The 23,877-nt window shown below is 32.1% G+C and overlaps 1 protein-coding gene across 2 annotated transcripts in view; it reads right to left on the minus strand.

Moving 5' to 3' along the window:
• LOC129234407 (uncharacterized) overlaps window positions 1-15,784 on the minus strand; it is a 37,294-nt gene extending 21,510 nt beyond the window's left edge. The window contains exons 1-5 of one of the 2 annotated variants that reach the window (XM_054868403.1): window positions 15,526-15,784; window positions 11,492-11,639; window positions 9,092-9,161; window positions 8,250-8,333; window positions 6,698-6,778 (exon numbers count right to left, since the gene is read on the minus strand). In XM_054868403.1, coding sequence (XP_054724378.1) covers window positions 6,698-6,778; window positions 8,250-8,333; window positions 9,092-9,161; window positions 11,492-11,639; window positions 15,526-15,690 — 548 coding nt within the window. In that variant the 5' untranslated portion in view covers window positions 15,691-15,784. Of the gene's footprint in view, window positions 1-6,697; window positions 6,779-8,249; window positions 8,334-9,091; window positions 9,162-11,491; window positions 11,640-15,138; window positions 15,215-15,525 lie in introns of those variants that run through there. The other variant, XM_054868404.1, reaches the window with a different exon arrangement.
• Window positions 15,785-23,877: the final 8,093 nt, after the last annotated feature.

Consider the following 23,877-nt stretch of genomic DNA (forward strand, 5'->3'; position numbering starts at 1 on the left):
AAACTCATTTTTTAAAAATCTAAAAATTGGCTCATTTGAACCCCATATAATGTTTAACAAGTGGATAGACACCGCATCCCGTATTTTTTTCCATAAAATGTTTTATGATTTTTTGAAAGTGACCTTATCGTCCATGGCATGGATGAAAAATAAAAATTTCTAATAATTTCAGTAACTGAAATTCTGATTATATTAATGCCTAATAGCTACAATAACAGTGCACTTTATCAGGAACAACTAAAATCTTACTGACTTTTAATAATATATCACTAACAAACCGTTTTTGATGACCCAGTCAATTCGTCTTTTTGTAAGACTCTGTGTGTAGTCTTTAGATAGAAGAGCCTTTGGTGATTATATTAATGACTAATAGCTACGATAATGATGTACTTTATCACTAACAGTTAAAATATTTCCTTTTTTATATAAATATTAGTTTATTTTGTCTGCAAAGCTATGCATTCATCGTTACTTTCATATGCAGCAACGAATCATATTTTTTCTCTTTCAATTTTCTTTCTCTTGAACTCAATTACGCGACAGGGGAAACCATCAAAGGGAAGAACAATACAATGCATTTAAAATGATTAATTTTAATTTCGTGCTTTGGTTGTCATTGGCGAATGTTGTCACATAATTTTTGGATCCTACCTCGTATGATTACTTTTATGCGTAAGAATATGTATACTAAATTCAAACCACAAAACTCACTTGTAGTTTAAGAATTAAAAAAACTCACCTGTTTTATGAGAGAAGTAATCAATTGAACATGGTTGTAAGTTGAGGTAATCAAACATATCATCAAAGGTAGCCAGGGATCCAATTTCTAACAAAAGAAGTGCAGGATCCCTATAGTCTTCAGAACTTATTTTAATGCTTAGGTGGCCTGACAAAAATTTGAGTGAAACAAATAAGGAAGTATGGGAGCTCAGCTCCCATAACAATTAGGCGCTGATCAGCAGAAAAATATATTTATATAACGAAGTACAAAAAGACGAATTGACTGGGTCATCAGAAGCGGTTTGATACTGCTATTTTATTAAAAGTCAGTAAAATTTTACTTGTTTCTGATAAAGTGAACCATTATTGTAGCTATTAGGCATTAATATAATCAGATTTTCAGTGACTGAAATTATTAGAAATTTTTATTTTACATGCATTCCATGGGTGATAAGGTCACTTTCAAAAAATCATAAAACATTTTATGGAAAAAAATACGGGATGCGGTGTCTATCCACTTGTTAAGCATTATATGGGGTTCAAATGAGCCAATTTTTAGATTTTTAAAAAATGGGTTTTTTGAGTAAAATCACTTCAAAAATCGCTAATTTTTGAAAATTATCAAAATTTCAAATTTTATTTCCGAGGTTTTATGCATCCAAGGATTATAATAAAATATGTTATGAAACTATCATATAAGGGCTTTAGACTGCCATCTCCGTTTAGTAAAAAAAACATTTTTTCGAGGAGAAAAAAAATCATAAAATCGGTAAAAATGCAGTTTTTTCGCGCCAAAAATGAATTTTTTTCTTTATCAAAAAACCTAACTAAACTTTCAAAAACGATGTCTAGAGGATATATGGGTCATTATTTATTTTTAGAAAAAAAATTATTCAAATAGGCTAAATACTTTTGAACTAGTGTCCATTTCAAATGGAGTGTTTTGCCGGTTTTTTTCCAAAATGGCGGATTTTGTGCAGAATTTTAAAACCGTTTAACCGCCGAACTATTGACGGAAGATCAAATTTGAGTAATTTTTTGAAATTATGTCTATTTATGTCTAGTAAATACAGAAATAAAATAAAATTTCCAGAAAAAATTTTTTACTATGTTTTTCAGTGTGTTCCATTTTTGGAACATTGGCGCTTTGCATGAAGTTTTTTTTTCAGATAATTTTTTTTTTTTTTTAACTAACAGGTTTTGAATGCGGTTTTCATCTTAACATACTTTATTACGGAAAAAATAATATTTTAAATTGCATTTATGTACATACCAGAATTTTGAAAATTCAATGCAGAAATATCTAATGCCCATGATATGAAAGGAAGCAATGCTGGTGAATTCGTTTGTCGCAATGGAAACATTTCTTAGTCGTATTTTTTTTGCACACCGCACAACGTCCTTGGGATGCAGATACAATATAATGTCCGTTAGACAATCTTGATTGTTTATGTAAATGACAACGAGGCACTGGATGATTTTCCACTCGTACTTTTCTTCTTATGAGGTGAGTTGTTATTTCTCTTCGGAACTCTAAATGCTTCATCTTGACTTCGTGTAACTCACAATGAAGTAACTAACTAGCTACAACTGAAATATTCAGAGCATTACTAAAAAGATTCCACCACCATTTTTTACTCCTCAGATGAGGTCTGTAGCTCCCTAAAAGTTTATCCAAGACGTCCACACCCCCCATTCCTTTATTGTATCTCTTGATAAGATGAGGTTGTGGCACATCTATCTTGCATTTCTGCGCATTTGAGTAACGTTTTACAGATGCAAGTGGCTCATGTGTATAACAATTAGATGCTACTGTAACCACTGAATTATCATTCCAGCTGCACAAGCACATGTACACTGATCCATCAGATCGATAGTCAAAATTTCCTTGATGCTTTTTTAGATTTCAGTGGACAATGGCCAGTTCGATTTTCACATTGTTCCTGTTACTCGTACACCTTTTTTTTGATAGCTGAGAAATTAAGTCATATGATGTAAAAATGTTATCAAGGTATACTTCATGCTTAGACGTGTCAGTCAAAACTGATAATAGATCATTTACAACTCTGGATTCTAATTGCACATCAGGGGATCCTTCTTTTTTGCCTGAATAAATCTCCATGGAATATGGGTATCTACTTGAAGAGCACAGCATCCAAATTTTGAAGCCGAATCTTATTGGTTTTCCTCTAATAAACATTTTACATGAATGCCGACCGTAGTAGGGAACCATAGATTCATCTATGCTCCATTTTTCATGAAATACACCAAATTGTTGAAGGTTTTTACACAATTCTTCGTAAATAGGGTATACTTTTCAAAGTTTGTCATTTTGTTTTAATTCATGGTTGTCCATCAAATGAAAGTTGTTTTTTATTTTTCGAAAACGATTTCGAGGCATAACTGTTGGTGCAATTGGCACAGATGTATCTTCTGCACTGCTCCAATACATATCTTCAGAAGGAACGGAATAGTACCCACTCAATAGCAGCAAACCAAACAATTGTAGGATTTCATCTCGGTCAACATCTATTGATTCTCCTTTTTGCAATGCATACAAGTTCGTCATACTTGCTAAGTGTTCAACATACTGCAAATGTAAAATTCTAAAAAGTAATTCAATTGGAGATAAATCCACTATATTCGGAAATGCGTGTCGAAGCGTTCAATACTTTCTGACGAAATCAGTTTCTGAAAATTAGCTTTCTTCTCCAAGTTAAATCCATTTTCATTCTTTTTCTACTTTTATTTCCTGATAATTCCAACTTTTTCTTTTTTTCCGTTTTCATTCGTTTTTTACTTTCATTATCTAATGATTTCAGACTTTGTTCTTTCTCCGATTTTTTTGTTAAATTTTCACGAGAGTTGGGGGAAAAAAGTCCACCTGTCCACATACATCAATTGGTGTAATAGGTTGTAACTCGTCTTCTAGAATGTCTTCTTCCTCAGTGATATTGCCTGGTTCATCAGGTGGTAATTGGCATATATCTACATCTGACAAATCCGAATCTGACAATGTCTCTAAATAAGCGACAGCTTGTTCTACAGTAAGAAATCTTGTAGACATTTTTTAACATTTATGAACAGTTGGTATACGTCAAACAGAATTTCGTTTCGCTCGAAAACAAAGCTAGCAAATTATTGAACTGCAATTAAAATAAGAAGAATAAAACGCTCACTAATATTATTTTTTATTATCACGTGACAATGCAGCTGTCCGAGCAGGTGTGGATTCGGAGCCATATAGTCCGTCAAACAGTAGACTGTTATTATTTTCTTTGCTAGCGAAACGTCATATCATTTCAAAATATAAACTTACTTGGTTTTGCCAACGTCTACATCAGAGTACATTCAAAATGAGAAGAAAAAAGAAACATATTACGAAAAATGAAATTTCCCCTGTGAAGTCGAATTATTTACTTCTTGGAAATTTGACTCCCTAAAAGCGCCAATGTTCCAAAATTGGAACATGCTATTTTGAAGGGCTACACCTTTTGGAAATATCATTGTACATTTCTACAAGCATTTTAAAATCATACATTGAAGTATTTTTCACAACTATAATAAATATCATCACATTTTCTGAAAAAGCCAATTTTTGGTAAATTTTATAAGAAAAAGTTGCAAAAAGCTAAAAAAACACTCATCTTTGAAAAATCGCAATAAATAATTGAAAATATATAAACAATCAAGCAGGAAATCAAAAAATACTTTGAAATAAGGCTTAACTGTGTTACAAAAAACTTGTTAATTTTAACGTTATTTCTTGGGAAATTTTTCAGTTAAATATGATGTTCCATTTTTGGAACATTGGCGGGTAAACCGAATAGGCTGTAACTGAAGAAAAAAAAAATTTTCTTGCAAAATCCTTTTGGGATATTTCATATGTCCCTTAGTTGTAACTATTGTAATTTTTTCAAAAAAATCGGTGATGGTCATGTGACAGACCCTGCCTGATCTGAAATGGAATGGCTCATAGTTATTATTATTATTCAATGGGGGGCGGCACTTGTCAATATCAACCAGGGCGGCTAAAGTACTAGAGCCATCGATGTGGACTAATTGGGACGAAAGCCAATCTGGATAGTTGAAAATCTGGATAGTATGGGTAATAAGGGCAAAGCAAATCCTTAAAGACTTATTGTTCATTATGAAAAAACAACATATTCAGAGCCGCAAACAACAAAGAAGGGCTCCTTGTCAATTTGGTCACTGGGCCCCTCTCTACCCCTAAAACTTGCCAAATTTATACTACTCCGATTCCAAGCTAAACCCCTTCAAGGAAATAAAAAATATTAAAATAATTTTTCACAGCATTTCTTTAAAAACAGAATCAGTTCACTATGTTCTAGTTCAATCACAAGTGACGGTTGAATAAAGCACAGCAATGCAGATGTTTTATCTTTAATAGATAAAAACAAACCAACTTTAATAGACAAAAAACAGAATTTTTAATGTACATATAGTTACATTATTACTATCATAATTTGAAATCACCTATGCATACTTAGTTTTTTAAAGGCTACAAATTTGATCCAGATAAACACGGTTTTTCTGTATTAGTTACAAGATGCACAAATTACATAGTAATAAATATTGCATACTAAACATATTTAATATGAAAACAAAATGCTTAGATGCTACTTAGCCTATTTTATAGCTTATAATGTAAACAATAAAAATGCAGATTTTTAAAAATTAGTTCAGTTTATTAAAGAACAAAGTTCAAAAATGTATCAAATGCTTTATCTCAGACTTGATGGGGAAAATCATATAAATATTGAAACAAATTTAGCGAATTCTTAACATTTGGACAACTTGATTGCAAAATGCCCTTTTAAAGAGGGCCCCAGCCAATCATTGGATGACCTCCCTCCCTAAATCAGCTACCTGTTCAATACAGAACTACTTAATTTTCAATACCAGTTCCAAATTAGTCTTGATGATATTTTTTGCTATAGTAAAAACTTCCAGCAGTCATAAAATAACTTTACCATTATACAAATACAAATGTGACGACCAGCAACAGGCTCTGGGCCCAGCTAGACTGGTCCTAGTCAATTTACAATCCCCAATGAAGATCAATGGTCCTCTTAAAACTATTTACTCCCTTGCTCATCACCACCTCTTCCGGTAAGCTGTTCCAAGGTTCCACTACCCTGCTATAATAATAATTTTTCCTAATATCCATGTTAGCCTGAGATTTAAATAGCTTAAAACAATGACCCCTTGTCCTGTTTTCAGTGCTAAATTTCAGCCCCGTAACATGTTTCATTTTAATAAATTTAAACAACTGAATCACGTCCCCTCGGTCTCTCCTTCGCTCAAGACTGTACATTTTTAGCTTTCTAAGCCTGGAATCATAGTCTAAATGAGAAAGTCCATTTATTAGCCTTGTAGCCTGCCTTTGAACCCTTTCCAATATATTAATATAAATATACATTGATTGCTGTTTTAACTTTCTTGTATGTTGGGTGACTGTTGTGAAGATCAAAAATTATACCATTATACATCAGGGTCTGTGCTAAACATTTGCAACTGCACCAGAATCAATAAAATCATAAATTCGGCAAAAAAAAACTGATTTGGCAAAAAATGAAATTCTACAACCACCGAAAATATAAAAAAAAAACTTGATTCTTAAAATTATGTCATAAGATCGTTAAAAATCCCGCTTGAGAAAATAAACAACAAGTGACTTATTTATCTGAGATGTGTGATTGCATGCTGCATCTTTAAAACATTAATGCAAATGCTTGAGCACTGTACTTTATAAAATTATACTTTGTTCTCTGATTTGTTGAAAATAGTTTTTGGGTAAAAGTTTTGAAACTTGACAAACATTTTAAAACTTTGGTTAATTTACAGGCTAACAGTGTAAAATCACTAGCACAGGCCCTGATATGAGAAGTATAAACTTCCGCAATCACTCTTATAATATTGCATTATCAAAAATAATTTTTTTTAAAAAGCTTACCTAAGTGGTAATCCATGCACAATATTTGCTTTTGTTCTGAGATTTAGAACGGGAGTTTGTTGACTCTCTTCCTCTTTCTCTCTAAACAGATTTAAATGAAATCAAAAACGACGCATTTAAAAAGGAAATGTTTAACAGTTTTGTTTTATACATTAATGCCGTGACACTGTATAGTTTCAAACAAGACCTGCTCCCGACTATGACCTCCTTTTTATTATTTGGGGGTGCAATTTAAGGAAAAAAGATAAATTCACAAATAAAATCAAGTAAGCATGCAAATTGCATTACCTGGCAGTTACTTAAAATCAGAATTTAGAAATTTTTCAAAAAATTTAGCAAAATGTGAAGATGGCGAAGTCATTTTATTTCTAATGGAAAAAATGGCTAACCCAAAATCCAGAGAGAAGCACAGGACCTAAAATGTACTTCCATAACAACAGATCTCCATTCATGCAAGCAAAGATTTGCTAGCTCAGAAATTTATATCGTAAATTAGCTTGCATTACATAGGTTTTCTCCCCTCAAAACAGCAAATACAAAATAAAGTCGTAGAAATCCCTTGACATTTGTAAAGCAAGTTGCATTCTTGAAAAACTAAGCAATTTAAGTTTGATTATCTTCCTGCTGGTAATTAGTTTCCATTCAAGCTTAATTAAAACAAAAAAAAAACATCAAATAAGAAATAATGTACTTACGAATAAAGAAGCCTAATATGTGTTTAAAAGTATAAAAAGTAAAACAAGATTTATTAGTTAAAGAATAATTCTTCTTAAATATTGATAGCTTAATTTATTTTTTTCTTTAACTATAAAGAACAAATTGCTAAAAGTATTACCTATAAAAAGCTTTTTTTCCAAAGAAGAAGAAAAATGGTCAACACAAAGGAAGAAGAAAATGTTGTCTAATTAATTCAAGATACTTTTACAATAAATTTATTTACTTTTCATGTTAACATTAAGATTCAAATAAAATGATACTAGGTACTTAATTCAACCTTGAACGTAAAAACTGCAAATGTTGAAGAACTATTGCACAGAAGAAAATTATAAATTAGTCATTACAAAATCCTTTTTTTGGGGGGGGGGAGGGGAATACATCCAACACGTAATACAGTGTTCTTTGATTTTCATTAGCTAAATTATTTTAAATGTTAAAAGTGTAAAACTAAGGTGTTGAAAAAATTCAAAATTTGATAGTGTAAAATTTTAACAATGTTAAAACCAAAAAAAAAATTGATGTAGATCTAATTTAAAAGCCTTTAAAGTGCTTTATTTCTACTTAGTTCTATTTAAGTCTCCTTAAAAGGAGGTAAGAAAGGACTAGCAAACATTTTAAGACTTTTTTTTTTAAATATCTAAAACTACAGTATTGCAGTTCAATGAAATATTTTAATTGGATTGGTCTGTTCTTCAAATTTCATGCAACTTGTATATGAAGAAATAATCTTATATAGTAATTCACTAAGCACAAGTTCATAACAGTAAGTTGATTGGAGAAAGATGGTCTTCAACCAATTATAATAATGCAAAATCTTAATAGATAAAAAGCTTACCTCACTTGTTTTGACTTAGGAGAACTTAAACCAAAATCAGATAGGACAGGAGTTAGATGGCTATCTCCTTCTTGACCTTTTTCTCTTAACATACTTTAAGGAAAATAACAAAAACAGGGGTCATAGCGAATTTTGATGGTCAAAAAGTAGGAAAAGTAGGATATTTTCGCAGAAAAAGTAGGAAAAGTGGGACACTTTTACAAAAAAGTAGGGAAATGTAAACCAGTATTTTAATGCAAAAATAGTAAGTTCTCAAAACAATTAAAAAGTAATTGAACAATATTTTTCATGAAAAACTTCCTTTCATATTTTTAACTAGCCAGTACCTATCTTACATGTAAAATATATAAATAAATGAACAAACAAACAAAATAAAATCATAATTATAATTAACTGGAGTATTATATACTTTTTTTAGGTCAACTCAACTTCTTAAGCAAGTTATTAGAAATTACATTTCTTTGGAGATTTTTTTTTCTTCCAAATTTGAATGGAATATCATTCATAAGGCAGGTTTTAGACATGTCATGTTAAAAACAGGTGTTAGACATCAAAAACCCAACAGTGCACAGGAGTGACATCATAGTTTGCGACTTGACAGACAGATCATGATCGAACAAATTTGAACGGATTTAACCAGAACTTCCTCTTTTTCTGAAAATTATGGCATAAAATAAAGAAAATTAAAGGAAATTTGGTATTAAGTTCAAAATTTTAGGAAATTTACAACAATTTTTAATTTTTTATGAAAATTTGAACACTTTACCACAGCTAGTAGTGTAAAGGGATATGACAACAATAACATTCGCTTTGCCATAATAAAATCTTAAAATAAAGGATACTTTTCTGCATTTACATGTTCATTTTCATTTTCAGGCACTGCTTCACTGACAGCAGGTATTTCTTCCTGAACTAAAAGGAAAAAAAATAATTCTATAAGAGAAAACAATATCCAAATACATATAAGTACAAAAATATACACCTAGGGCTTATTTAGAAGCAATTATGATCCATTTATGAAATTTCGGAAAATTCTGAATTTCACTTTTTATTAAAATTAAGATGCCGGGCTGCTGTGCGGTGGTCCGTATGTGTGCCAGAACAACAGCCTGATATCTTTTAATTTTATTGACATCGGTCATGAAAGCTTTCATTTTTTACTTTTGATTGTAAAAACCAGAAAATTATTTTACCTGAGGAAGAATCTAACCCTGTATTAGAGTGTAGGGGCATACGAACCTGTTAATATAATATACTTCTTCATAGTTTAGTGGGTGGGCAAAGTTTTAAAATTATTGCCGAAAACAAAAATTAATAATAGTTATTATGAAGTTAAATTTGTTAGTTAAGTTAACAAATAAGGTTCAAGAAAAGGACTTAAGCAGGCATAGAATTATAGATAATGGGCTTTTGAAACATCACAAGCTTTTTAACTATTGCCAAAAACGATAATGATAAACAGCAAGTATAGCGTTAATTTTTTAAAAATTAAAAAAATTAATTTAAAGGCCAAACTTAAGAAGCATTAAGTAATGGATAATGGTCTTTTGAAAAATTACAAACTTTGGAAATAACCCAGCTTTTTGACGCTTTTCTGTATTCCTGTCATCAAAAAAAGCATTTTTTTCCACTATACAGTCAGATCCCAATTTAACGGATTCATCAGGACCGAAGCTTTTATACCTACTCATAATATCGGGGTGAGAAAAAACAGCACTTTATCTAAAATCCCTAATAAGCAACTGCACAAAAATATCTATGAATAGAAAGTATACACTTTTTATTCAGCATTCCGCAACTTATTACGCATTAGTTAATTCGAACTTTTAAAGTACTGAGAAGAAGATGTTTGACTATTTCCTTGATACTTGACTTGAAATGGTTCTCTTTCGACTTCACATTCATTGAAAACAACATTAAATAAAATATCCAACAGAAATTAAATTTTGAAAATTAATCGAAGGTTTTTTCCTTTTTGTTAAAAATTTTTTCCTTAATTGTTAACATCAGTGAATTCTTTAAAAAAGTTATTACTCTTAAGAGAGTTAATGATGTTAATAGGACACCCCTCAATATTTTTAGACTTGTGGATAGTAATTTACTGGAAGAATTTTAGATTCCTATTTCAATTGAAAGAAGGTGCTCAACCCCCTCCCCCAAACTTCATAAGTATGGGGAGGGGGATAAAAAAATACATTAAACTGAAAAATCGGTGCTACATATTATAATATACGCTAGTAATATGCATATACATTGCAATAAAGTAATTTTTTACCAAGAAACAGCATGGGAAATTAAATGATTCTAAATTTGTGGCATTTTTTATGCTACAGATAATGTTAAATTAAGGGGTCATTGAGCACCCTCTTAAAATTTGAGTAAAAAGCTAAAACTTTTACAGCATAGTATTATTAATATGTCTAAAAAAATAGGCGGTGTCCTGGACTCAAGCTGAAAAAAAGTTTTTTTGAACCAGCCTAATAAATATCTTCATTTGTAAGCAAGGCCCGACTAACCAAAAGTGAGGCCTTAGGCCCACAATAATTTGGAGGCCCCCTGATAATCTCCCCAGAAATCTATAACGGAATGCAGTGGTTAATTTACAGGTTTGGGGGTCCGTCAAAATGCATTTTGGGAGGCCATTTCGCCTATCCCAGAATTATGTTAAATCATTTATCATGTGCATTTATGAATCTCCTTTGGGGCCTCTCCTAATTATGACATGGTAAATTTTTTACTGGCAGAGTGAATAAAAATTCTCACTGACGAAAGATTTTTTCCAATTAACAAGTTATTGTTTTGAAAACGTGTGCATTTCTCGTATAGTTATAATGCTATGCATAATTCTTGAAGTAATTTGGGGATCCTTAAGAAGAGGGGGCCCCAGGCCCAGGCCTGTGCGGTAATCAGGCCCTGTTTGTAAGTATAAATCTTCATAAGCAAAACATTTTTTGAAAAATAATTTTTTACTTGATGTTCCCATTTCGGAATAAAGAGTTCAAAAAGTTAAGCTTGCAAAAATAAAATAAAAATTTAAAAGCAATTGGTAGAAGTGAGAGTCCTAAATTTTTACCATGTGTAAGTTGTAGTATTTTGATTTAAAAAAATTATAAGGCTTGAAAGTGAAGTTTTAGGTTTACTAACAGGCTTGACTACAGGCGCTGCAGATTCTGACCATATTATCACTAACATATGGTTTAAGAATAAGTAGCACATTAGCACGAAACCTAAAACATACTTACGAGGCACGTATCCAAATTTCTTCAAGTAATTTTCTTGCTTGGAAACTAGAAAATCTATTTCTAAAGCGAGTTCCTTATAATCATTAACAAAGTTTTTCATCTGAAAAAATTTTGGTCCAATATCCTCTTTAAAAGCACATGCCTCTTCCTAAAGAAACAAAATGCATTAATAAAATTTCTCTATTGGAATGAAACACTATAATATTTTAATCTACACTCATGTTCAAAATAAATGAATTGATCAATGTCAAGAGATATGACATAATTTATTGCTAGTCGAGTATAACAATAGCTCGTCTTGATGAGCAATACATGAATTTGCTTATTTATATAATTCTTTTCTTTTCTGAATTAAAAATAAAAAAAATCTGACCAAGGTACTACATTACTTTGAGTGAAAATAAGTGTTAGATATCCGGGGCAGGAAATAAAATATGGAGACTAAAATCAGGGTCGCTACTTTGTAGGGGTTTTTTTTTATATATAAAAAGTTCGGGTTGGCCGAAGAAATTGGATAAAGTGGATGAATTGAGCAATGGAATGAAAATGCAGATTTTCCGTATAATTTAATGTACAATTATTATGATTGATGTAATATTTTTTTATTAGATTACATAATTTATTGAAAAAGAAATTCTTTTAAATTAATCATTTAGTAGAAACATAATGATTGTACTTTAACTAAAATTTGTGATTTTTATTCACTTTTTTTAAAATTAAAAAAAAAAATTAATCTAAATTGAATTGATTTTTTTAATTTAATTCAGATTTTTTTTTTAATTTCAAAAATGTGTAAATATTAATAACTTTACATTTATAAACACAATATTTTTCGTACAATAGAAGAAAAAGCAACTAGCTATTTTCATTTCATAGCAGTACAGCTTTTTTTTAATAGTAGGTATTACTACATTTTAATAAATTTGCTTCAAAAGGCTTTTAATGTCAACGGCAGGGTTCATGATTATTTTTATTTAAAAAGAATAATAAAAATAAAAAAAGTCGGATTTTTTTTAAAATTTAAATCAGATTTTTTTTTAATCTTCAAAAATGTGTAGATATTAATTACTTTACGATTATAAACATTGTATATTTCATACAATAGATGAATCCATTCAGCTTACTTTTAAAATTAAGAAAAATTCTCTAATTATTCAATAAAATTTTAAAGATTTCTAAGTACGCTATAATGCTTAAACAAGATGTGATTTTGTTTTTATGCTTTGCTTAACGATAAGGTTTCCATCGTCACGTGCGTTTTTAGCATAAAATAACATGTTGAAAATTTTCTTTTGTTCAAGAAAATTATTTTGTTGTAGAACTTTTCTAAACTATATATTAGTCATGGTGTATAAGAAAAATTTTGTTTTGAACTGTAATTTTGAAGTAAAAGCAATAGTGTAAGAGGGAAAATCAGTTATACACCATAGAAAGAGGGATCTATGTACAGTCGGACCTCCATATATCGAAGTAGCAAATTGCCAGAAAAAAATTCGATACATAGATATTTCGATATATAGGAATAATCTTATTTTATCATAAGAATCTTCTAAAACATTAAAATGGAAGCTAATTTTCGTGCATGAAACCCAATTTCTAATTTATACCAGTATCACATTGAATGAAAGTTAATAATTGAAAAATTAACAGAAAATAAATTGTTGCGCTTTCATACATCTTCATTCTTCTTCAATTCAACTTGATCCGCAACATTAGGGGATTTCTGTTTTGACAATGTAAGCCAGAGAAAAGTAAAAAATCAATCTATTTAACTTGAATGATTTTTACTGAAGCTAAAAAGACTAGGAATGTTAATCAACAGACAAAAGAGATAACTTGAAATTGATTTTAGTGTTACTGGTTACAACTAAGATTTGAAATAAACTTGAGGTACTTTAAGAACAGAACAGCAACCTATCTACACACCCCTCAACCCTAGATTCCTAGTTTCATTCCCCTAGTTTCATAGCAACCTTTAGAGAACTTAAATTTCTCCCCTTACCTTCATTTTTCATGAGACAAACAGTCTAAAGTGGAAAAAAATCTACAAATGTCTCGAAATTTTTTCGATTAATAGAGATTATTTCGATATATAGAAACAATTTTTCTATGTAATGAACATGGAAATTTGCTGGGATTTCGATATATAGAAAATTTTGATATGTGGAAGTTTGATATATGGAGGTTCGACTGTAGTTTTGCCTGTTGAAGTTAAGATAATGCAGCGTAGTTAAATTTAGAGCAACACATTCTAAAAATGCAATATTCATTTATAAAAATAAAATCAACTGATTTTAATTGATGATTTTGTGAAAAAATACACTTGATTTATATCAATGATTTTTTCAAAAAAATCACTTGATTTAAATCAACGAATGCTGGTCAACAGTGCATTTAATCATCCAAATAACTTGACAGTACTTTGGCTCTTGAAAGTAAAGAAACATTCTTTACTAAATTCATGTTTCTAAACCAGATATTTATTTAAAAAACCTATTCAGTAGTGAATAAATCTTCTGATGCAAATCTACTTGTTTATTCATTTGCACATTTTCAAATGCATAAAAATTTATTAGGTTCAGAAATTGTGGAACATAGTGATTGATTCTTGACATTGAACATAGCAGTGGGTCGAATGGATCAGTTTTGCAAGGAATTAGAATTCCCCTTTTTCTGTACTCTACCACCTGAATCATATCGTTATTTTTTTCAACCTTCAACAAATTAAAATAAATTTTATACAAGTGATGGAAAGGAACTCTGATGCAACTGAATTGCGTTTTTTGGGTGGGTGTTGCTAAATCAAGAACCTGCAAGTTCGCTACTACGGAATATAAAGTATAAAAAGTGTTGAAAATAATAGTAAATTCAAAATGAGTGATGTCCACGCAGTAAAATCGCAGTGCAAAAAAAGAAGAGTGGCTGCTACAGAAGTGGATGCAATGAGAATTGAAAATTCAGATTTCTTTTTGGGATAGTTCAATTTTCCAGTTTTAATAGCTGTTATGTGCAATACTGTTAAATCACTCAAGATTTCTAATGCTCTTTTAGCTACTGTCACTTTCCTTTTACCCAGGATATTTTTCCATGACTTTAAATAAATTTCCATGACTTTGAATGAAAATTTCAATTTTCCATGACTTTTCCAGGTCTGAAATTTGCTTATTTTTCTTTCTATGACTTTCCAGGATTTCCATGACCCATACGAAGCATTTATGGTTCATAGTTTACTGTGTGAAGTAGATACATAACCTTAATATGTTATTTAAAGTCATTAGGTTACGTAAAATTTATCAGAACCCACATGTGAAGCATTTTGTTTTTCCTTTACAGTCTCTATTTTGAGACCCAAGTTTACACAGTTGTAACTTGTGTCTTCTATGGAAATAATTCTATCAATGCTCATTGAACACTTTTGTAATTGTTTAAGAACTTTGCTAAGGGATATCTGTTATGGATTTAATATACTCACAGCCTTTTTGAAAGCAATTTCTGCCTTTTCTACAATATTTATAGCTGGTTCATACACATTGCTATCTTTTTTTATCTTTTTCTCTCTGCCATTTGCAGAATCCTCATTTTCAACTTCTCTTTTGCCTGAATTTTGCATACTCAATTGTCATAACAAAAAGAAAAACGGGACTTACCGGCTTGAATTACAAAAGAAAATGAAACCATGCCGAAAACCTCCACACCAGCCAACCGTATGTTACTCCACTTCCGAACGCAAATGTTTAAAGGTGCGCAAGGTTAACGCTACGCACGCAGCACCTGCATCCACAGCAAAATGTTTTTGACCTTGATATTGGAATAGTGAATGCATGAGGATGCCTTAGCATTATTTAGTTGTTTTATGAAACAATTAACAGTTGTTAACAGTGAAAAGTTGATGAACATTTATTGCCCCGAAATAAGAGTGACCCAAAATTCCCTCGTATGGTCCTACTCAAAACAGATTTTCAGCTTTTGTTTTAGATGCATAAGTTGCTTGAAGTTAAATGAAAAGAGACCTTCATAAGAATTTATAATCTGACCTTGAGGCTTTCCACTCGATCTTGTAGCTGCTGAAATTTTCTGGCAGCTGGCTGTTTATCTGACGCAACGCAATCTAAAGTTTCTTTAATTTCCCCCACGTCATTACTAATTTTTCGGGTTACTTGCTTCAAATTTTTGAAAAAAGTTTTCGACTCAGAACTCATTTTATACTGCTCCACAGAACGCTAACAACAATTCGAAAATGCAATTCTATTTGGAAATGCCGCTTTACTTTTGTTTTTTCGACGCCTAAGCGCAATACTTAGATGAGAGACTGGAAGAAAGAGTCCCTACTCTCCAATACGCATATTTATTAGTCCAGATATGGACAGTATTCGCAACTCCAGAGCTCGAATACGCTACCTTGCGGTGATTAACAATACTAAAGAAAAGGGTAAAACATTCCGTTCCATGTGTTTTCTTTGGAGAAAATTCCAGGCTTCAGAGAGTTTGTGGTGTAATGTAATTTCAGAGGAATAGAAAAGAAAGTTTCCCACAAACACGATAAAATATTACTGTAATTCATTAAGCTTCAAAGCAAGTTACGGCATCTGTTTGTTTTAGGAATTTGTGCGGCATATAAACACTTCCTTCTATTAAAAAATGAGAGGTTTTTTTTGCCAAGTCGAAAAACCTTTTTGAGTAGGGGCGGTCCGCAGTCCACCCGGGGTCATACCTATCTGGTGGGTACAGGGCCGTATCCAGAGGGGGGGCCTGACGGGTCCGGGCCCCCCCCCCCCGAAACATGAAATGTTTTGTACCGTAAAATAGAAGAAGGTTTTTTTTTTTTTTTTTAAATTCCTAATGTCAGAAAAGGAAAATGACAAAGTTTTTTTTAATTCTTAGTTTTGCTACTATTCAAAATTTATAATACAGTGATCTCTCGCTTATACGCGACCTCTGTTATACGCGTTTTTGACTTATGCGCGTTTTTCTCACGGGCCCGGCCAGCGATATAGAAAAAACAATGTTAACTCTTGTTCATTTATACGCGAAACCTAAAATGCACCTTTCACTTATGCGCAATAAAATTTTTTCAAGTTTTAGTTAAATCGCCTATTCACGCTTTGCTTACCGGAAGATTTGTACCCTTCTTGATGTCTCTTGGAATGCTTTCACACACCTTTATTCCAATGTACAAAATGTTTCCAAGAAAGCGTTTTTTTTTTTCGCGCAAGTGTGCGATTGGGGGTGCAGTTAGTCTTGTGATTGACATCGAGAGGGGAGAACGGGTTACATGCGAAAAGGTTGACCTTCCTAAAAGTTGTGGTGAAGCGGAAAGCATTGACATAGCCTATCGAGGATCTTTTGTATCCTCACAGACTATGATACTAATCACGCTACAGTTTTTAGGTTTTGTGGAATTCGCTTACATACTGTACAGTGTATAAAAAATGACAAAACGTGCAACTTCGAATTTTACATTTTTATTGAATTACAATGCATAAATGGAAATTATGTGCGTATTTATTCATAAGTATCAGTAGTGTACTATTAGTATTACTATAACTGTTGATAACTTACTGTATTTAAGCTTTTTTGGGGGGGTTTTCACTTATGCGCGAATCTCACTTGTGCGCGAAAATTTCGTTGTCCCCTTTGGTCGCGTATAAGTGAGAGGTCACTGTATTTTGAAGAAATACAGAAAAAGCAGTTCTAGTTCTCATTAGCTGCAAGGCACACTTGAAATTTAGACCTTTAATTAGAACTTCCTGCTCTCTTTCCCAATTCAATTCAGGGCAGTCCAGGGTTAAGGCAGGCCCTTTGTCAGTTCCGTAAACTTTTCAAGTCTACCGAACTGACTTCTGTGCACTTCCTCCTCCAGGGGCGTGCACAGAAATTTTGGGGCTGTCACAAATGCTTTTTTTTGGCCCCCTCCATATTGTTTACCCATATTTTCAACCCCAGGCTTAAAAATGTTGGGCCCCATTTAAGCTCGGGCCCGGGCCAACAGGTGTCCCTACTCCCCTCTGTGCACGACCCTGCCCTCCTCCCCCTAAAACTCTTATAAAACTTACACTGTACTGATTTCGAGCCGGGGACTCCCCAAAGGCTGGGCCCCTAGTTTCCGATTAGGCGAGTATCTTGTTATCAAGATGTGCCAAATTCAGCTCCTTGATCCATCCTGAGTAAAAAATGCAAAAATCACGATTCTCGCCTTTTTGTAGCATAATTTTCAAGATCATTTTTGTAACTGATATGTTTCTTGTCTTGATTCATTTAATGCCGAATTCATTATCATAGAAGTTCTTTTGTTATTGCTTGTTTTTTTTTTCTTACTTCTACTGCATACCAGGGCCGTAGACAGGGCAGGAACCGTCGGGACAAATCCTCCCCCGAAATTTCAAGTTATCTCCAAAAAATAAAGAAACGAGAACTATCTAATCAAAACTCTTCCTTTGATTCCTCCTTCACTATCACTTGACCTTGTTATACAAATCTTCTTTCATTCAGACCTCCTCTTCTTTTCGCCCTTCCCTCCACACCACTATACAAATTTAAAAAAAAAAAAAAAATCCAAAAAGTCCTCATTTTTTCACACCTTGGTCCATTACTGATTGCTAATGACTCTTGTTACGGATAGCATTTTAAAAACATTTTTGATATACACTTCAACAAGAGACGTAACATATTTACATGATCAAAACTATCATTTTAATCCTGTCATACTTTTGATTACATGCTTAATTTTGTACATTTTAATAAAGTAAGCCTTTAAGAATATTAATTTATTTTTTGAGGTGGTGAGTGTAGATTACTTTTCAAGCATTTATTTTTAACTTAAAACGGGTGTGTCTTACAAAGTTATAATCATTTTGTAAGACTGCAATCAACTTCTGAAAAGTGTAAATATAGAGCTTCAAATAATTTCAACTGTTCGAGAGTCTTTGAAAATTATTTAAGTTTTTGAAATTCCTTGAAAACTTCTTCAATTTTGTATCTTATCAAGAAAATAAAGTATGAATTGTCCAAATGGCCAGAATATTACTCTTCCGTTCTTATTTTCTGAATGTCTACACCATTTCTTTTAAACTATTTTGTACAATTTTCATACTATAGGGCATTTAATGAAAAAAAAAAAAAAAATGGGGGTAAGGGGAGTGATCAAAAACGAACTTCACTAAAAGTCGATATGAGCAGATGACGAAGTGCTTCTCTTTTCTCCTCTCTGGTTTTCCTCTCTGTCCATTAAGTTCCATGATTTGTCGAGCGAGCAATTTTTATTTTGTTTGATCTTGATTTGCAAAAGAATGTATAACTTTTAAAAGACTTTGCTTGCCTATTTTTTTTTTTTTTTTTCATATTTTTGTAGTCTCAATTACCTAATATAAGACCTCAAAATACAGATTTTTTTTTTCGAAAATTTCTCGGGGGGAAAAAACCCCGGATCCCCTGAAATTATGGATGTTCTACATCCGACTTAAAGGGACACTCTCCTGTTATCCTTACCACTATAAGGTGAATAAGAAAAATAATAAGAAATTAAAATAACAACAGTCCAAACAGTGGAATCATTAAAAATAGAGACAAGAAGTCTTCTATGTTAACATTTTTATGCGTTTGATGTGTCTATATATACTATATGTGTGTGTGTGTTATGGCAATGTGCTAATCCGGGCCCCTCCCGAAAAAAATTTCTGGATACGGCCTTGGGTGGGTATTACTAAGGGACAACGTAGATAGCTAATACCAAAAGTTCGATAAACAATCAAGCCAGCTGGTTGCCAATGACAATTATTTTCTTATTAGTAGGCCTTTATACATATGTAATCGAACCAATTGGTAGTACGTTTTTTTTTTTTTTGAAAAATGAAAGGAGAGTCTGAAAGTTAAAGGAAAAAAAAAGTCCAATTTTGGAAAAAAAATTACGTGTTTTATCTGTATGAAAAAAAAAAAAACATTACAAACGAGCGAGCACTGATTATTTGGAAAAGAACATTAATATCTTAATAATTTCACCACAGGGTAAAAAAACGAAACACAAATTTCTAAATAAATAAGGGAAAATAAATAAGAATTCATAATAACTGAAATAATAGCATGGTGGTTGAATATATTCAACTTTTTATTCAAAAAAAAACTTCTCATACCCATGAACCTACAAGTGTATAAGTGACCCAGAACAATGATTATTGACGACTAATTTCATACACTCTAAAGTATCATGAAATTCAAGATTCTATTTTTATGATAAATATTTTAATATTTACTTTAAAAAAAACTTTCAAGCAAAATTACCATTTTTTATTTTATTTCTGAACTTTATTAATATTCTCATTATAATTATTACTATTTATTTAATTTTTGGTAGTTTATATATTTGGGAATTGATTTTTGTAACTTTAATTTAAGAAGGAAAAAAAATTCCCTGTATTTTCCAGGTTTTTGAGGAAATTTTCGAAATTCCCTGGATTTTCCCTGTTTTTTTGTTGATTTTTGAATTCCCTGTGTTTTCCCTGTTTCTTCAGGTTTGCCTGTGGCGTGGCAACCCTGTTTTAATACTGCTATTTCAAGTGCAGGTGAATTATTAAAAGTACAGGGGAAATTAAGATAAAACCTGAGAATTAAGTTTTATAAATAATTATAAAGCCCAATTAAGAATTTCTAATATTTTTAGTTTTGCAACCTTAAATATTTCATATAAATGTACTAAAATAAAACAACGCTAGCATTTCATAGTTAAAAACAAAACAGAATATTCCGCGAGCGAACAGATGGCGGCGCCATCATGGCGCAGGACATTCCTTTGACTCGTGTGTAGTTTACCGCCAGAAATGGAGACAACACGAGGCGAGACGTGTAGAGGAGGCGCTAGGCATGAGCATATCAGAATTTCAATTAATGAAATTATTAGAAAAAAACATCATTTTATACGCACGTTATGTGCAATAAGATCATTTTCGAAAAATTATAAAATTTCTTCTGAGCAAAAACAAATATCTACTAATAGCATTAAAAGGGGTTCAGATGAGCAAATTGTTAGATTTTTTAAAAACGGGCTTTTTGTCTCACTTCAAAAATTACTAATTTTTGAAAATTTCCTTAATTTTTCATTTGATTTCTCCAGCTGTAGGCATTTGTACAAGAAAGTAGGCTATGAAACTACCTCATAAAGGAGTCAGACTGCCATTTTCGTTCAATTTTTTTTTTCTTTTCATAATCCATAGGCAGAACAGCAAGTCACCATCTTGGGGGGAAAAGCATGGGCGGATTTATGGGGGGTCAGAGGGGGCAATGCCCCCCCCCCCAGTTTTGGGAGGACATTATGTAGTAACAACACATCTTCCAAAAATTAAAAAAAAAAATATTATTATTTTTTTCTTTTTTGAATAGTTTAGAAGGGCATGGGTAGATTTATAGGGGGCAGTGCTCCCCCAGGTTTAGGACGACTTTATGTAGTAACTACACATCTTCCAAAATCTTAAAACAAAAAAATCATGATTTTTTCTTTTTTGAATAGTGCAATGAAAATGAAGAGAAAAGCGAATGTCCTTTTCTGATGGGAGAAAAGAAAAAGGGGGGGGGGGGGGACGAACATTAAATACGAATAGTACAACTGTCACTGGGATGCTGAAAATGTGTCTAAATTCACTATTTTGGACTGAAAACCATTTGGGCAAGTATATGAATGAAAATATAAACTAAACAAGCCATACATTAAGCTGCAACACTTATAATCATTGACGATTATTTTAACAAATTAGAACCTGAAGCAAAAGGGAAAAAACTCCCCCCCCCCCATTAGCGCTAACAGACCGATCTACTCGTTATGATTTGTGTCCACATTTCAAGTATATTTATGCACAATAAATATTTATGTTCTTAGTATATTAATTGGCAATTTGAGAAATTCTAAAAAACAAAAGACATAGTTTTTTTTCCCTTCTCTCTCTCTTTTTCTTTTCTTTTTTTTAAGAGAGAGAGAGAGAGAGAAAATAAATACTACCGCAAACTGAATAAATTTCAGTTATCTGAGCATTCTGATTAAATGAATTTTTTTACTTAGAGGGAGAGTACAATTTTACTTACTTTATAAATACTGTTTAAAAAGTAAGGTAAGTCATAATTATCTAAGTCTAAGTGAGTCAGACCTTGTCATTATTGAAAACTAAATAATTGAGTCATCAAAAGTTTCGGAAAAATTTGCTGAAATTTTATAAAATTCTATAAAAACCTAACAAAGCTTGGTAAAATCGTAAAAGTCCTTTAAAAGTAAAAACTGACGAATTTTTGTAAAAATTACAAACAAATCAAGCACAAATTTGCAGGTAAGAGTGAATTACAAATAGGGCTGAATTTGCCTATAAGGTAAACAAACTATTGCTTAGGGCCCCTGCTTTGAAGTTGGTCCCTAACTCCAAAAAAAAAAAAAAAACATGATTCGTTCTTTAAAAAATGGAAATTGCTTGAAAAAACTAATTTCATTTTTAAGTGCTTGAAAACCTTGAATATTTGGAAATGTGTGGCTACAAACCTTAAAGTTTAAAATTTCTAACAAATGGTTGAAGGGGAGGAATGCCAAAATATGTTAAATTCAGCTCCTTGCCACATCCCGTATTAAAAATGTAAAAATCATGGTTCTCACGTTTGTAACATATTATTTGAAATAAATTTTTGTGACTCACATGTTTCATATCTTGCTCTTTATTCAATCCCGAATTCAGTATTTTAGAAATTCTTTTGTATTGATTGTTTTTATCTTACTTCTTCTGCATATTGTCTATCTGTTTAGCATGGAAAAAAATACACACTACTTCTAATTTTTTTCGTTTTCTGCCCCACTTGAAACTAAAGAAAAGTTGTTGTCATGAGAAATCTATGGTTTCTTTTAAATTTAAAATAGCTATTTCTCATAAAGTTCGAACAGGACTGTAAAAATTTACAATCAAGTACTAAAATATCAGAGACTGGAAAGTACAAATGAAGTGCGTTAAATAATTTTATTTATTCTAGAGTCCTTGAAAATAATTAGATAACTCTTTGAAAATCCTAAGCTAAGTGGGCTTCAATTACTTCTACTGCATATTGTTAATCTGTTTAGCCAGGAAAAAAAATATATACACTACCTCTATTCCTTTTCGTTGTCTGCACTACTTATAATTTAAAAAAGTTGTTGTAATGAGAAATCTATAGTTTATTTTTTCTTTCAAACTTAAAATGGCTGTTTCTTACAAAGTTTGGACAATACTGTACAACTGTATAATCTAGTTATCAATTTCAATGTCTATGCAATCAACCTTTATAAGGCTTCAAAATGCAGAATTTTATATCCATTGTACAAAATTTCCTCTGGGGGAGAAACCCCCGGCCCCCTAAAATTGGAGCCCTGCGTCACTCTCTTAATACCAGCTCCCTCTCTTACGGTCAATTCAAAAAGGACAGCATGAAAACACGCATTAATGAAAACGACACACAAAAAAGTAAAGCATGGACTTATGCATGACAGGAAGCAGACAAAAACATGAGAGTGGGGTGCAATAAAAATGTTGCTAATAAAGAAAAAAAATCCTGCCCCCCCAGGAACTCAGTCCTAAATCCGCCTATGGGGAAAAGTCAAATACAAGGCCTAGAAAAGCTCAGATTCCCAAAGGTAGGAGATTACTTACAGTAGTGTATGAACATCTTCAGACATCAGACAACACTAGCATTTAAACGACGCTTTGCATTGTCATATTATTCTTGCCCGGGAGAAGGGAGTCTCGTCGATGTCCCATGATCACGTGATTCGCGGAAGAGTAATATGATGACCCCACTTTTTCGGGCGAAATATATTGCGCTGTAGGAGAAAGGCCCATCTATCCCTTTAAAGATCTATGGCACCACCCGCTCCTCTAACCTCCCCTCCCCCGTAGGCGACACTGCTTTTTGTCTTTTTGGAATAAAATGCTTCTTTTTTTTTTATCCAGATGGCAGATGCCTGTTCACTATTGCAGAGATACTTGCGTAAGGGGATGCCCTCCCCCCTCCTTAAATAGAAATTTACCACACTGAAATTGCTTCATGGCTCATATTGCTCAGCTGAATGCTTTTGTGTGATGCAGCAATACACAGGGAAACATTTCTTCTCCCGTTGTGATAAAATTGAGAAGGTATTTCAGGTTTTACATCTTGATTCATAGGAGTTTTCGAGTACCGATTGTGAATATGTTCAGTATAAAGAGAGGTAATCATTGAACGGGGTTAAAAATAGCATTCATAATACTGGGGTGTTCATATTTTAGGGTGTTCAGAATACAGAGAGGCCAACCTATGTTAAGTCTTTGGAGTTTCACCTGGACTATCAAAATGTGTCAGAATATCGGGGTATTCACATTAGGGAGTGTTCAGATAGGTAGAAAGAGTTCACTGTA

The sequence above is a fragment of the Uloborus diversus genome, chromosome 1 (genome assembly GCF_026930045.1).
Source record: "Uloborus diversus isolate 005 chromosome 1, Udiv.v.3.1, whole genome shotgun sequence".
Taxonomy (NCBI): Eukaryota; Metazoa; Arthropoda; class Arachnida; order Araneae; family Uloboridae; genus Uloborus; species Uloborus diversus.